This window comes from Etheostoma cragini, chromosome 20 (genome assembly GCF_013103735.1).
Source record: "Etheostoma cragini isolate CJK2018 chromosome 20, CSU_Ecrag_1.0, whole genome shotgun sequence".
NCBI lineage: Eukaryota > Metazoa > Chordata > Actinopteri > Perciformes > Percidae > Etheostoma > Etheostoma cragini.
In genome coordinates this window covers 5,308,763-5,325,417 of record NC_048426.1, presented here as the reverse complement: position 1 = coordinate 5,325,417, position 16,655 = coordinate 5,308,763, and the positions used below count along the sequence as shown (strand labels likewise).

General features: G+C 39.9%; 1 protein-coding gene across 2 annotated transcripts; it reads left to right on the top strand.

Annotated features, from left to right (window-relative positions):
- Positions 1-45: 45 nt before the first annotated feature.
- LOC117936208 (tandem C2 domains nuclear protein) lies at positions 46-15,871 on the top strand. Of its 2 annotated transcripts, none has more exons than XM_034859064.1 (12): positions 46-185; positions 1,630-1,704; positions 1,791-1,994; positions 3,287-3,457; positions 4,598-4,671; positions 6,527-6,596; positions 7,376-7,476; positions 8,254-8,370; positions 8,684-8,875; positions 13,005-13,119; positions 13,215-13,414; positions 15,482-15,871. In XM_034859064.1, the coding sequence occupies exons 1-12, from the start codon at positions 182-184 to the stop codon at positions 15,590-15,592; spliced, it is 1,434 nt and encodes a 477-aa protein (XP_034714955.1). In that variant the 5' UTR covers positions 46-181; the 3' UTR covers positions 15,593-15,871. The 2 variants fall into 2 exon arrangements, with proteins under 2 accessions (XP_034714955.1, XP_034714956.1); XM_034859065.1 differs by having other exon boundaries at positions 71-185; positions 1,636-1,704.
- Positions 15,872-16,655: the final 784 nt, after the last annotated feature.

Genomic DNA, 16,655 nt, shown 5'->3' with positions numbered 1-16,655 from the left:
CAGGCAGTCCGGGAATTAGAGAGTCTGGAAAGGGAGAGAGAGGGGGGGGGAGGAGGGGGAGGAACTGGAACTGAAGCGCACCATAAACCTGAGTTCTCCGGCATTTCTCTCCAGTCTTACCGTGAGAGGGACCTGCGCCGTCGGATGTACAAACTTCATCCTTCTTCAGTGAAATCATCGCATGCGTAAGTGTCCAGTTCTTTTATTGGCTTTGGAATTTGAAGTCATAGTTGATTAATTGCTATTTTGTGTAAATTGGGACGCGAGGGACTTAAATTCCTCCATATGCCCGCAGCACAGAGCAGCGTTTGATGGCTAACAGGTGTACAGGGAAAAGAAATAATTAATACTTTTGCATTTTTAGTTTGCAGCTGAGTGTTTGTCATCTTGTCTTCCCCAACCACATGTCCGAACTGCATAACAAAGACAACGTTTTTACTAGAACCCCAAAATGTCCTCCCAGCCATGACTTAAATTAAGGATTGGAGAGCACTATGACAAATCTGGGTGTTACAGCCAGTGATTGGCTCTGCAGTCTAGTTTGGGGATTTTAAGGGACTATAACAATGGGATTATAACTATCAACAAACGCTGTGGTCACTACACCAGATTTGGAGGATTTGGAGGCATTATTTGCATATCCAATCACAAACTTTGGGGGGGGGTTGAATAAAACATATTCACATTAGATCATGTCCTTGGAGTTCAAACCCTGTTGTTGCCAGTGTACTTGTGAGGAAATAAAATGATTTGGGAAAGTCTGTCACATTTTCAACAGCACATTTTTAAGGTGCTCTCCTAAATATTTAGAACACATTTGAGGAATACATCTGCAAACAAATCCATAGCAAAGTCTTGTAATGGTGGAGCTCTATTGCAAAATCTGGGATCATATCCAAGACAACATTTTGGTGTGTCCTATACCACATTTGGGTGGAATTTCAGATTTGGGATCATAACAACTAATGTTAAAACAATATTTTTGGAACTAGTTTAAATCTGTGAGATGATGCCAACACAATTTTGGACACTATGCAAATTGTGATAATCAGGCTGCACTACAACAGAAATTGGGATTAATTAGACAAATTGTGTGCAACCCTTTGTTGATTCAATAATAATATTAATAATAATAATAATAATAATAATAATGTATACTTTATTAATCCCACAAGGGGAAATTGTACTGTACAAATGTCTGTATCGACGTGCTGTATGTAGGTTTTGGGTTTCTGGAGAACAGGAACCTGCTGAAAACCAGTTCTTGAACTGAGTCAGGCCCATTTGTATTATAAAGTAATGTTACTTTTTGACTTTCCTGTATAATAAATATGAAGTGAAAGGAAATGAAAATGAAATTACAATTTACACTCTGTGTAATTCAGGCGTGTAATGTGTGTAATAACAACACACTAAAACAAAATTTGGGATTACGAAAAACATCAATATTTAGGGACACTATCAGAAAGTTTGGGATTATAAATAAGAATGCCTTTTCCAGATTAATGGCACACATTTCGATAACTCCTGATTAGATCCCCAGACATGTGTTAATCTGGCTACTATCCCTGTTTACTGTGTAAACAACTCTAACCTCCACGTCTTCTCTCATCACTGGAATATTTCTAGTTGCAGCCATGGAGTGCCTCAAAGACTGCTGCAAAAACTTCCTTAGGAAGAAGGGGAAGGAGCAGGAGACCCAAGGTAAACTGGCACCCTGCACCGCTGCACACGAGACGGCTCAGACAGAGGATTTTGATTCTTACTGTGTGATTTCCTTTGCTTTCAAGTGATCGCACTGAAGATGCCTCCTAAGAAAGCAGCGGCCTCGGGATGGGAGCCGGATGAAGGCAGAAGGGGGGTCACAGAAGACTACCTCCTGTCCAAGCTGCCCCCGGATGGCAGGGAGGTGCCGTTTGTCCTGCCCACCTTCAAGGCCTCCTACGTCCAACCCAGAGGCTCCCGCTATCCCAATTTACAGTCTGGGCCGCAGAGTATGTACCAACTGAAAAAAACGCAGTTCCTCCTTTTGCTTGCATTAAAAGATGCTTTCATGTCTTTAGGGAATACACTTATTGACAGAATCTCACCATCATATACAGTACATGAACTGTGATGAGCAATGCTGTAGAAACCTGCCCTAGTGTTTGTGTTGACTTAAAGGTTGGGTATGTAAACAGTGTCAGTGCCATCATCACAACCACATGATATCCACATATTACATGACATTTAACTCCAGACTTTATATTTCAGAAATTACATTGAACCTTTTGTTTCTTTCTACTTCATAAAGCCCTTTGTAGCTGCCAGAATTGGTTACATTTTGAGGGTTGGGACCTTAAGGTGGTCAGTCAGACCAGCTTTGGGTTCATGTCAAGTACCAGATGAAATATTGGCCCATATCTGGCCAATCAAACGGCTGAAAATGGCTGTTATCATCATATGTTTTCTCTTTGTTTCCCTGGGGATTTAGATAAGAAAATCACAGAATATTCAAATGATTTATGACGTTTCTAAAGATAACTCTGTGTGCTTATATAGAATGGAAAGCAAACTGTCTTTCATGTCAGTTAATGCAGATACACTCGGCATCCAGTACAGGCCTGAGCTAACATTTGGTCCTCCACTGCTAGAGCAATACTGACACTGTAGATACTTACTACTTAAGTGTGGGAAACAGCCTTTCTGAAGCCTAATTTCTGTCTAGAGGATTTTTCTACCTGAATTTAGTTATTGTGACAAGTGTGATTATGCAAAATTACGTTTGTTCGACATATTTTCACTTCAACAGCGCCCCCATGAGGCTTATGATCAGCTCATTCACATCGGAACTTTTGCTTTTTAGAACTTGACATTAAAACATTTAATTTACTGTACAATAAGGATTACTGCAGTTTAACATGGTGCAGCAAAGTGTTTTGCAACGTATGTAGGAAGAGGTTTGGTATTTCACACTGGGGAGTCAGACCACCATTCTCATCTGGTCTCCCTGGTACATTAGGTCAGGTCTGAAGAACTAGGGTGGAATAACACATTGCCATAATTAGGTAAAGGTTAGGGTCACTGACACATTTGAATCCACCCGCTTCACAGAGTCAGCTGCCCAAATGCCTCATGGGTCATTAAAATCAGCTCAGAGGTCACTGAGGTACAACCTGACATGTGACTACACAAGAACCAGGATATCCTGATTCTAAATCAATAGTCTTTTCCGTTGACGGCTGAAAAGACTACATGTAGTCAAGTGAAAACATGCTGACCTGAGGCCCTGCTTGCTTGTCTGCAGGTTCAGCCCGATGCAGGTATGCAGAGAGGAAAGCAGAGCTGCTGGGCTCCAGTCAATTTACCCCCAACCCAGAGGCCAGCTTCCATCAGGGCCAGTGGCCTGAGTACATCTCCTCGGGATCCCCCCGCCGAGACACACAGAAGAACAGAGACTCCAGTCCCCAGAGTCCAGGTAGCAGACGCATCCAAAAACGTCATCCATGCTTCTCTTTAAGTAAAATCCAAATGGTTTTAAAAAGCAAAAATTCAATTCAATTCAATTTTACAGTACAGTACATAACAAGAGTTATCTCGAGACACTTTACAGATAGGGTAGGTCTAGACCACACTCCAGAATTTACAAGGACCCAACAGTTCTAGTAGTTTCCTCTAGAGCAAGCAACAGCCCGAGAGTGGCGAGGAAAAACTTCCTTTTTGGCAGAAACCTCGGACAGACCCAGGATCTTGGTAGGCGGTGTCTGACGGGCCGGTTGGGATTAGAACGAAGAGTGGAAATAAAAAAAGTGGAAAAAATAGTAGTTTGTAGCAGTTCTTTGTATTAGTTCATGGCATAGCAGGGCACTGTGGGCATTACAAGGCACAGCAGGACGTAGCTGGGCACCAGAGTGTAGCAAGATGAAAAAAATGTGTGTGACACACTACTATTTTTTGTGACTGTTATTGCCACTCTTCATTTTAACCCCACCTGTCATCAGACACCGCCTATCTAGAGCCTGGGTCTGTTCCAGGTTTCTTCCTAAAAGGGAGTTTTTCCTCGCCTTTGTTGCTTGCTCTCAAGGGAACTACTACAACTGTTGGGTCCTTGTAAATTACAGAGTGTGGTCTAGAGCTGCTCTATCTGTAAAGTGTCTCGAGATAACTCTTGTTATAAATTGATACTATAAATAAAATTGAATTGAATTATAATAACAGAAATGTACTGTATAAAACCCAAAATCGTGACAATATTTGACATAAAATTTGTGATTGTATGCTAATCCGAAATCACTCATCTGTATATTACACATCACAAGTTTGCCAACTTTCTTTTTAAGTTTTAAAGAGTTTCCTGAAGCAGGAACTTGTTTGCTATATGTTTGAGATGCTAAAAATCAAATGATTAAGTTGGTCTCTGCATAGGCCATACGCATAGTCACCATTATATACTTCTTTTTAGAATAGAAACCTATTCAACAGTTTTGATTCATAAAATAAACCACAAAAAAAACAGAATTTAAAGTGTTTTAAATAAAGGAATAAGACAGGTATCCCTGATTTAATGACGGAGACCTACAGTACAGACGATGAATGTGGATTGATGTTTTGCGTCCAGGTTGGACTCTGAAGCTGGGCGGGGAGCAGCGACAGAGCACCTCCATGTTGGATCTGTCCAGCCCTCATATGCAGGTGGGACTGTTCTCTATCTAATCTGTAGTCACACAGTGTTTCTCACCCTGTGTCAACCAAGACTAAATATAGTGTTTTAGTTTCCACAGTTCTCAGCAGCATCGTGGAACATTGCAGACCAGCCTCAGCTGGTATTTGACCTAAAGGAGAAAGTTATGGGAGTCATTTCATCACAAAGACTTGAAAACAAAGCTAATTATAGCTTTTATTGACACGTTTGAGATCAGCCACTATATATTTAGAAGTTTTGAAATCATTTCTACAAAAAAAAAAAAAGTTGCATAGGGAAAAAGGGAATACAGTACATAAATGGAAAAAAAAACATTTAAGTCCAGATAAGAAGTACGCTCATTCACTTTCCAGCCAAAACTCTGGTCGCTAAATATGACGCTGCAGCCAGTTAGCTTAGCTAAAATATATACTGTATAAATACTGTATAAAGAGCGCTATATATAGTAGTGTTTTCTATAATACATCAATTACACTGAATGTTATATGTAACTTTATTTAAAAAGGAGAAGTGCCTCAGATTAAAATCTCTTTTATAACAGTGTGCTTTCCATTTAAATATTTAATTGGGGCTTTAAATAACTTCTTTAAGTCTTTAAAAAGTCCAACATAAAGTTCAAAAAAGCCCCAAGAGATCATGTATTTATTATAAAAAAGTAAATAATGCCACTTTTGAGTCATTCAAAAAATTGATTTGAAAGGTATTGGAAATATCAAAGTGATGATAAGGTCACTAGAGATTAATTTCAGGTTAAGCGCTCATTCCTCCAGTTTAGCGGCTGTCCCTGAACGTATCTCTGTTGGCTTCGTATGATTCAGCTGTTGTATGTATGATTGTCTTGGACAAAGTGCTTTTTAATCAGTATTACAACAAGTAAAAGGATCAGTGTGTTGGGGTGGATTTCTTTGTTCTATACAGGATGTGGTGCAGTGTGCCACTTCACAGCTCCGTTACAAACAATTAATCTAACGTCTCGCCCAAAACCTAGATACAAATTACAATATCTCATTGAGGGTGCACACTTCAGAGCGACGCTAACACAACACGCTCATTTCAAGAGCAACATGCAGTGAGTGTACAGTTACAGTTCATTTAGCCCAAATGCTGAGTAAACAGTAGTACGTAATGATAGCATGAAAGACACAGTACTTTGGCAATAAATCAGACCGTAGAGAAATGAACCCGGGTTTCCAGAATGAAACGTGATTAAAGAAAGGAACCAGTGAGAGACTGAGTTTTCAACATTATGGCAAATTTGAGGTGGAAATGAGAGGATATTGAGGGATTTTTAGGGACGGCAATATTGATCGTTACCCCCACTTTGGTCCAAAATACTTCAACAACTATTGGACGGATTGGCATGACATCTGGTAAAGACCTTCATTGTCCCCGGAGGACAAATCCCAAAGACCTTGGTGACCCGCTGACTTTTCCTCTTGCGCCACAAGGAGATTGACATTTGTGGTTTTGAGTGAAATGTCTCAGCAATTATTGGATAGATTTCCATTCAATTTGGTCCAGACATTCATGGTCCCCAGAGGACAAACTGTAATATCTTTGACTTAAATTTAAATTTATTTCAATAGTTTTGTTGATAACTACACACCTGAAAAACAAAGGACATTCTCATCAGCCTCGTCTCTTTGTGTTTAGTGTGAATTAGCATGCTAAACTAAGATAGACATAATGAACATTAGCTAAACATCATTAGCATTTACTCATGTAGCTACCTGAGTACAGCCTCACAAAGCTGCTCGTGTGGCTGTAGACTCTTGTAAAATAATACAATTTTAGGTTTCATGCCATCCCAACTGTCTCCGTGTCTGTGTTTGGGTCCACCTGCAGCGCTTTGACTCCGTCTCCAGCGTCCCCAGCAGCACGTCCTCCATGATTGGCTCCATTGAAAGCAGCCTGGGTAACTTACAGATTTGTCTGAGTCTACAAACACTTTACCTTTCAGACTTTCTATTAAGTCTGATTAAAATCGCTCTGCATTGTGTAGTCATGAAAGGGCAGACACAGTAATCACCTGCAAATGTTTTCACTCCGGTCCGCCATTGAGCTTCAGAGATAAGCCTTCTTATGTAAAGACTGTATTTTTCCAAGAAGAGATGCAGCTTTCTTATAATTAGAGACACCTTATTTGTATTCAATTCTTTCAGTTGCAAGCTATGTTAGAAAAGTTCTGTAAGTTTTTCATTGCCTGGACATATGACCATCTCTTTTACTTTATATACTACGGAACAATTAACAATAAGGCTGCTTTTCATGTTATCATAAGCAGAATCACATGGAGCTCTGGAAAGCTATCAGCAGTTTTATTGAAAGTTTGCTTTCTTAGAACTGAAAAGAAAGATTATGAAATAGACAAATAAGGTGATGACAAGAGGAGAAGAGGTCATATTCTTGCCCAAAATAGCATACATATTGAGAACTTGTTTAACTGTGTAACGCATCTAAACTTTACTTGTATGCGTAAACAAGAACTGAAATAAATGAGGAAATCCAGAAAGCTGAAATGATTATATTATATTTGCCGCAAAAGCATGTACATTTCCATTTATATCAGCTTTTAACACTCATACAAGACTTAATAATATGGCTACACTTTAGGCTCATGTCGACATTATAACAATAAAACCAATCGCATCGTTAATCATTCACATTGTTCCTGTCGTGCTGCTGATGTTACAGACTCCATCACGCTGTCGGGGGATGAGCGCGAGTTGGGGAAGGTGTGCGTCCGAGTGAACTACCAGGAGGCTCTGGAGCAGGTGTGGATCACTGTGGTTCAGGTAAGGTTACATGCTGTGAGGAAAGGGGGGGGGATGAGAACTCAAAAAGCTCCATTGTGCTCTTCTACAGCCTTTCTCAATAGACCCTCTGTGTGTCCAAAGCACAAGTCTCAGTGAGCTCTCTCTCAGTGCTCTATTAACTTTGTCTCGGACACTCAGGAGAATAAAGGTTTCTTTTTTTCAAGAGACAGAACTGTCGATGCTGAAACACAGTGATATGTGTGTGCAAAAGGCAACACCTACAGTGACAGTGTGTATATGCATTCAAGCTTTTATATTTTATTTGTGAAGACTTTATTGCAGAGCTGTGCACTTATTCCTCAATGAACAAGGGCAAAAAGGAAAATGGGGCACCTCTTTTCCACCCAAGATTGGGGTTTTGGTTTTTTTAGGGTTCATCTTTGTTCCAAGATTACATCAGTCCGGCACTTGAACTATCCATTGAGGCGTTTGGGTTAAGTAGGGCACTGGGGTTGCACAAATACCCTTGTGTGACACTATGTCCAGAATGGAGTCTTTCCTGGAGCACAAATTAAACAAATCATGCTTAAAGAAATGGTTTCAAGAGTACCTCAACCATTAAAGCAGCCTGTTAAAACCAAAGAATACTTGCACACACACAGTGTCGATGTAACATGTGTTGATTCTCTTGTTATATTTATGTTCTTTTCTTCTAAGTAAAGCAGTTTGTCACAAACCTGTTTGCTTAAGAGCACTGTAGCATATTAATAGTTGACCTTCCTTGAGTATAATGTTTTTTCCCTCATTTGTTATCAGTGTTCGGACCTCAACGTCGGTCCGGTTGGAGTGGAGCAACAAAAGATTGGATTTAAAGGGATCATCACCATTCCCAAACCAATACAGTTCAAGAGCTCGATTAAGGATTGCCGTCAGGTAATGGTGAAAGCCGCTGTCTAAAACCTGACGTGTTATTTTTATGGGAACAAATTGAATCCTGGCTTTAATCGACTTTAGGAGAAGATGAAAAGACAGTTTTTTAACATTTGACTTTTTCATTTGACAATTTCATCCTTGTCTAAAGACACAGTCTGACTAGTTACACCTTTTTCTTTCTCAGTGCTACGAAGTTAAGTTTTTCTTTGCAGGGTTGTTATTTCAGTTATTATACGGATACTTTGCATTAGATTGATTTATTTTACTGAATGAGAAAAAGCAGCTGATTTTACTGTGTGCTTCGTCTCTTCAGGATGTATCCTTCATGGAGACCTTTGTGTTTGCGCTGCGTCTCCAGCAGTTGCGATGCAGTGCTTTGGTGCTGCGCCTGCAGACACACGTCCCCAAGAAACGGACGATGGCGGAGTGCGTCCTGTCCCTACGGCAACTTGGTCCTCAGGAGACAGAGCACTGGCTGGAGCTCAACTTCCCGTCCAAATCCTCTGTGAGTGTTGACACTTGACCAGTGACGGAGTACATTTACTCAAGTAGTGTACTTAACCCCCCTGTTGTCCTCGGGTCAAATTTGACCCCTTTTAAAAATGTCTTTATCAGAAACATGGCCTTTTTAACCTTTTTACCACAAAACAGGATGGATTCTATGCAATGCTCTTTGCAAATACATTTAATCATGTTCAAGGAATTTCAGGTGAAAATTGAAGTGGTTTCAAATCAGTATGCTGACAAAACTCATCCACTCAACATGCGTTCCTCTGATCTTAAAGATTAATCAAAATAATTCATAAGTTCTGCTTTGTTAACTCAAATATTAGGTATAATTCTATACAAACAAGGATTATTAGCCATGGATTCTAAAAACTATTGTAACACTTGTGGTAGTATGGTGGGCTCAGTGAAATACAAATAAAATAAAATAATGCTTGGAAAATGTCAAATGTTGAAAAAAGGGTAAAAAAATAAAGTAAGTATTAATCTTTTTGACCCAGGAGGACAACACATGGTATAAGTATAAATTGGAGGTACTTGTACCTTACTTTAGTTACTTTACACATTAGGAATGTTGCACCCAAAACACATATAGCTAGTTTATGAAATGCAATGTATTATTATAAATTAAACTACCCAAGCTGAAACGATAAGACAAAAACACTGAACACTTTTTTGTGACACTTTTGAGGCTCTTTTTCATTCTTTCAATGCTTTTTTTGTTACCAGTTTCTAAAATGTGAGGATTTTTCTGCATTGAGTACTTTTACTTTTAATACTTTAAGTACATTTTTCTTAAATACATATACATTGCATACTTTTACTTAAGTAACATTTTCAATTCAGGACTTTTACTTTTAACAGAGTATTTTTACTTTGTGGTATTAGTATTTTCACTAAAGTAAAGGATCTGAACACAGGATTCTTCCACTGCGCTTGACATGTTCTGGGTCAAGCCTGTGGCAGTAAAGTCTGTTTTTGGTCTTAACGCTGGTGTCCGCTTTATATTGTCTGTCACTGGTTCTTCAAATGGTAACACTGTTTGAGAACATTTACAGGATTTACAGTAATGAAATAATTATTATCTCAAACCAGAGCAACTCGAAGAAGGGATTTGGTTTTAGACTTTACACAAATGCGCACATAACATGTTAACGTTCAATGTATTATGTTTGCAATTTGAGTTTAGCGTGGTCGCATCCGAAAATATGACAAATTACAACGGAGGCTGATGGGAAGGTCAGTAGTTGTGCAGGTATTTGGTCATGAACCAAAGTAAGGGACAAACTAAGGTTTTGACATAGTGATGGAGCTAGGTGAAAAGTCAGATGATACGCAAAGTTATTACAATTCATCCTGAGTGGCTCATGAATGTCTCTACAAAAATTAATGACGACCCATTGAATTGCTGTTGTTGTATTTGACCAAAATCGCCACGTCAACTGTAATGGTGGCACTAGCGGGAAAGTCAGAGGCTCAGCTGATAGGGTCCTACCTGCTCTCCAGCTGTTGTGGCCGAGAGGAAAAAGTGTGGGAATATCCCAGACCTTTTATTACTTCTTCTCCACCGTTTCCTCTCTTGGCTGCTGTCTTTTATCACCCCTTTGTATGTGCACAGTAAGAACAAAACACTGCGTATGCCTCATAAAACTGTCCCCGTGATGTATTGTAACCCATTGGCATGTACCGTTCTCTTGGCTCTAAGGCAGATTTTATGTTGTTGCATAATCACAGGAAAAAGAAAAAGGGGATTCATTATTGAGGGGAATTTGGAAACAGGCTTTTATTGAAGAGAAGAGTGCAGATTCTGGAAATGTAAGACATGGAAAGTGATTCAAACCTCAAACCATCTGAACAGCAGAGTGTGGTTTTGTGGATAAATGGATGCATGTCTGGCCAGTGACAGTAAAATGTGAACTGTTTCTGCACTTACTGGATCAGAGAGTGAATCGTCATTAGGTTCTCAGAGCGTTTAGGGAGGGATTTTACCTTATCTCGTGGCCACAAAAGGCACAAATCACAGTCAGACAGTCAGTAGAGGCTCCTTTAGAGCCACGACAGCTAAACTAGTGGAAGTATCCTACAAGAAATGTATCAGCAACATTTTAAAAAAAGAAACGGAGGAACTGGCAGTCTGAATCATGCAACAAGACACCAGAGGCTCTGTCAGACTGCACTGATGGTGTGTGTCCATTGTCAGCGTATTTCCCCGCCTCCCATTCATTTCATTCATAAAGTTGAATCCAGCCAACTTTATGCTAATGACTCAACAAAAAGCTCAAAAGCTGACCAAAATCTTTTAAAGGGACCTTTGTCTATTTGAAACGAAGACAGATTCAGAAACTGCATGGCCTTTTTCTCGCTTAAAACTATTTTTGTTAAGAACTAGATTGTATTCTGACCTGTTCGTCCAATCAGCTGCAGCCATCGCGATGGAGGTGGGTATAATTTTCTTTGCCTGACGGTGGTCAGTGAAGAGAAACATCATATGTCATTTAACTGACATTTTTATCCAAAGCAAAGTGTAATTGCTATACATGTCAGAGGTGGTACTCTAGGGGTTAAGTGCCATGCTCATTGGTTGATGTATCGCAGTGGGAATCAAACTCAGATCTCCCACACCAAAGGCATGTGTCGAATCCACTGCGCCATACCCACCCCCTGAATCCCTCCACCTGCTGCAACTGCTTGCAAACCCATCAGGTTGCAATGCTGGGCAGCGGCACGATCCCATCCTTGAAAACAATGCACGTGTGGACACCCACCGTTAGTCACAGTAGTGCTTTGAACTAAATGCAAATGTCCGGTTGGGGAACGTAATGGAAATAAATGGTTACACTTTACACGTTATCGCCGGGATTGCTTTTTGTTTTTTGTATCCATCAATGAAATCAGCCATGTTTAGCAGGTACTGTTTAACATGTTTGTCAGGTATTTGTTCACCTGATGATTCAGCTAGAGAAAATATCAGGTGATCACCAAAGTTACAACAATTCACCCTGAAGGGAACATGAATGTCTCTGCCAAATTTGATGGTAGCCCATCCCATTTTTGTTGACTTAGTTCAGTGAAAGCCACAGATGTCAAACTTCTGGTGGCTTTGGAAGAAAGTCAGGGGAAGACCAAAGTCATTGGGATTCATAAGCAAAATCCTCAATGCTGGCTCAAAACAACGTCAGGAGGATTCTGCTCTGTATAATGTCTCTAAACAACACTAAAGCACTTGAGTCATGGTGAAGTTTTTACTTGTGATTTTCAAGAATGGAACCATTGCCATCGTAAGTAATGACCGTACTGTTATTATCAACCACTTAAAGTCAAATGTAATGTTTCAAACAAATGGAGGAAAGCACTTTGTTCTTGTTTTGGCTCTCCTTATGGAGTGATGTATTTAAAGGTCAAAATACCATATATTAGGCGCATCAAACTGCTGGTTTAATGCCAAAATGTACACTATTTATGCACTTTTGTCAGTCTTCTGGCTTTTGTTTTTGGAACTACATCTTTTTGGCCAATAATTAAAGGTTGAACTGTTGAAGCTCTGCAGCTGGCTTGACAATTACACTGATTATTCTGAAAGAACTGCGACAAAAGGTCAAACTCTGAAAGGCTTTAGATGCTATAACCTTGATGATGCCAGTTGGAAGACAACATGACTATTTAATGCTGGTGATGTCTTTAGTGCTCAGTGTTCATTTAAAAGTCTGTTTATTAAAAAAAATATATATTACAAAAACCCTGCAGAGAACATGGCCCTGCTTCCTATGTACCAAAGGGAAATAAACTTATTAAATGACTCATATGTTCATAATGTTCCTCATAGTTTCCTTGTATTATCAGTAGATGTCTAGTTTATGCTTGGGGTCTGAGATAAGATACGAAAAACATGCTCTTCATTCATCTCTAGGTAACCGGGTAGTGCAGGTTACTTTTGGGACCATACTTTATAATCTTGTAACATTTGTATTTTGTTATTTTCGCACAAATAACACCAAAATGAGATGTATTTTTGAGTGTTTTTTATTTATTTTGTATTATGAAAAGACAAAAAGTGTCTTAATTTAAACACAATCTAAATGTCCCTATTAAATGCGTAGATTAAGAAAAATTGAGTATTTCTCTTTCAGGTGTGCCACTCTGAGCTGCATCTCGCCACCTGCTTTCAGCCAGTCAACGGACGCATCCAGCTCCAGGTCCTCGCCGCCCAAAACCTCCCAGCATCCTCCTCACCCCTCACCCAAGGTACTGCCACTGGAAATGGTCTTCAGTGGAATGATGGGTAACCAAAAACCTGTGTGACTCATGTGATTAACCGTGTTGTTGTTTTCCTTCTGAAGCGTTTTTTGTCAAAGTGGAGATGAACCAGTTGGGACGGGTGGTGATGAAGAAGAAGACTTGTGTCCTGAAGGCGTCGGGGGGTCAGTGTAAGTGGACAGAGACTTTTCACTTCCTCCTGGCTCCGTTTGACCACGCCTGCTCGCTGTCAGTCAAACTGTACAGCCGGAGCTCGGTCAGGAGGAAACAGTGCTTCGGACAGGTGAGTTGAAGAAATAATTCTCACTTTTCTTTTAATGTCCTAAACCTGTTGTTATTTGTTTGTTGCTAATATTTATTATTGATTGTTGGATGGAATATTTCCCAGTGTATGCCTCACTGAGAGTGGGCTGACACCGCTGATATGATGGTTTCCAAGTTGTCAGGGCAATGAAGAAGTTCAATTTTCCATTTGAGATTTCAAGTACTTAAAGGACTTTGCGTCCGTGTTGGCTTAAGAGTCTTAATTTATATGTAAAATAAATAAATCAGCCTATAAATCTGAAATTTAAGGTTGTCTTTTTTACTCATTTATCTAACTTGTAAACATTTCTTAGGGAAATTAATACTTCATATGCCATTTTTCATTCTACAATAAGGAGCTGCTAACGCACCCAAATGTATCTTATTATCTTAAATAGTTTCAGAAGCTTTTACAACTCGGAATTGATAAAGTACTTCTGAAGCGAACTAAAATACTTCCTGGCAATTAAATTGAAGGATTTAAGGATTTTAAGGTTTTCAATGGACTTTTTGCATAGCAGACATTTTGACTCGTCATAGTAGGAAAAGCACAGATGAAATTGATAACCTCAACGATGGCTCAATTCCATCAAGTGTCCCAGTAAAAGCTATTTCAGTGAGTCAGCAAGCACAACCCCGGGCCTCTCCTAAGTGGAATGCAGCCATTATTAACGGTTTTGAAAACACATGTGCTTTCCCTACTATGACAGCGCAACATGTCATCGTGAAAAAGGTCTATAACTGCACCAAGTATTGGCTTCATCCTTAATGTTAATATATATTGAAAAGAAGTAAAATGATCAGCCTTAAAGAGAGTTACATAACTCTACATAACAGTGGCCACTGTTACAGGATATTGGCACACTGTTTGCCTTGATTTTCTTTTGTGATGAAACAATTAAAAGATTTATCTGTGATTCAGATTCAGTTCCTTGTGGACATACATACATAAAGAAAATTAAAAGACTGTTTTCCACTAGTGACTTGCAGTGATATACTTAAAGGTGCTGTACTTAAAGTCCTGGAAAGGAGTTTGGGTGTGGGGTTGCATTCATACGGCTCTCCCAGACCGCTCCCCACGATGCTTCGTCGCGCCCCGCGGCGTCTGATGCGACGGCTCAGGTGTCGGTGACCAATCTGTGCTGCCTGCACGATCCGTCATGCGCAAGGTGTCTGTTTGTAAAATGGACTCGCCCGTGAGCCGTACCTTGTGACAAATCTCCGTCACGTGAAACACAGATAACTGTTAGACCGGAAATTACCTTGCCTTCAAAAAAAGAAGATAAGAAAATTGTCATATGAAGAACATATAGATAGATAATTGTAAGTAAGCTTGAGTCACTGAATCGAAAATATTCACCGGAGAATTTATGGTAATAAACAAAAACGTACAGTATATCCAATTATCGTGTTATGTTGTGTTGCATGGTAGACTTGTAGCCTGGCCTACAGTTCACTGAATGTCAGCTTGTCCTCTCTAGGCTATAATTAGCATCCGTCGTTGTTCAATTTTTTTGATGTAATGCACAACTAAAGTTTTGCCTTTATCATTTTATAAATAGCCAATGTTTTGTGTAGTCTATTTAAAGGGCCAGCCTTTGTTATATTACCTTTTGTATGCTATATGCTATTGTAGAGAAAATTACGTTTGGGGGGCAAAAAACACAACAGAATGGAGGATATTTATCTAACGCAGACCGCTCCATTTCCTTTATTGTCGCTTTGTACGGTAATAAAGTTGGTGGGGTGTTGTGAAAACCTTTCAAGGAAGTGTAACGGTTACATACAACGGAGCACAGGGCCGGTGTAAAAAGCATTATGATCTGCACCTATGCGAACATCTTGCACATGACGGATCGTGCAGGCCGCACAGATCGGGGACCGACAACAGGCACTCACGTGTTTTATTGCTTCCGAATTGAACTTTTCTAAGAGGAGGATTGTGCTATTTTTTCTTTCTTCAATGCTGAGATTGGAAGATATGGAGATAATTGAAGATGAAGTGCAACAAGCTGAGGAATCATTGCCTTTCCAATGTTTGTGGCAGGTGGAGCTGGGATTCGACAGCGCTGTCCCAGAAGCAGTGGAGCAGTGGAAGGATACGATGGCTCACCCGGAGAAAGTGGTGACATCGTGGTACCGGCTGAGTGCTGCTTAACCCTCTTCTCCTAGCGTCTTCTCTACGCACTACAGACATGATGCTCTCGTGCTGCACGTCCAGCTGTGCCTGCTAGTTTTTCCAGTTGCCCGGCCACGGTTTTGTACGCTAGCTGAGTCAACTCTGACGGATCGACCTGTACAGTACTGATCGTGCTCTGAATGCCCTGAGAGACCAGATATCCACTGTCCAGGTGCTCGGTTGTAAAGAGGGATTTTGAACAAAGTGTAATTGCTTTTTTTTGTGTTTTTGTGTAGAAAAATTAATTGTATTCTTCTTTAAAACTGTAGAGTATTTAACTAACTGACGACTTAGTCCGCTTCATGGCGTTTAGTTGCACATACTGTTGTATTTTAGTCTGGCTGTCAGCAGACCAAGCCAAGCTCCGTAGATTTGAGAATTCTGTATTTTCTCTGCACAAGAGGCGTGACCAACGGGCATAGTTGACAGGACTTCTGTCATTGTGTTAGACCCGTCAATACCTTGCCTGGTAGATAGGCCAAGTTGTGATTGGTGTGAACTGAAATTTTGACCTGAAGCAGGTTTCCAGACCAAGCTTCAGGGCAAACTCAAATCACCGGCAGAGTGGGTCCAGTCTAGCTGTCTTTTTTTTAACTCAAATGCATTTTTTCTAAAAACCTTGTCGTTCTGTTTCAGTTGGATAGGAGGTTTACAAGCAGAGAAAGTCATCATGAATCCAGACTCATTGTATTGAAAATGTTATGTTATCAGTCTGGCAAGACCCATCTTAAAAGACAAGGTTGACAGTATTCTATATTTTTCTTGTTGTCAACAAATCCATAATAACTAACTAACTATTTCCAGATGCTTTCTGATTTTCCTACCCCGCCTCTAGCTCTCAGATTAATCCCATTGGTTTCTACTTAAGAAATAAAGTTGAACACATAGTTTCCTTTTTTAAAGCTCTATAATTTCTGTGGGTACTGTAGTTTTCAGCATACATTATTTCAAAATGCGTCAACAGACTTATGTGCCACTTGGGGGTACCAGAAACAAAACTGACATATCACCTTTTAAATTAATATGGCACACTTGGTTACAC

Coding starts and splice junctions, on each gene's coding strand:
- LOC117936208 (XM_034859064.1), top strand. Junction 1,995..3,286: donor TTTACAGTCTGGGCCGCAGA/GTATGTACCAAC, acceptor GCTTGTCTGCAG/GTTCAGCCCGATGCAGGTAT. Junction 4,672..6,526: donor TGTCCAGCCCTCATATGCAG/GTGGGACTGTTC, acceptor GTCCACCTGCAG/CGCTTTGACTCCGTCTCCAG.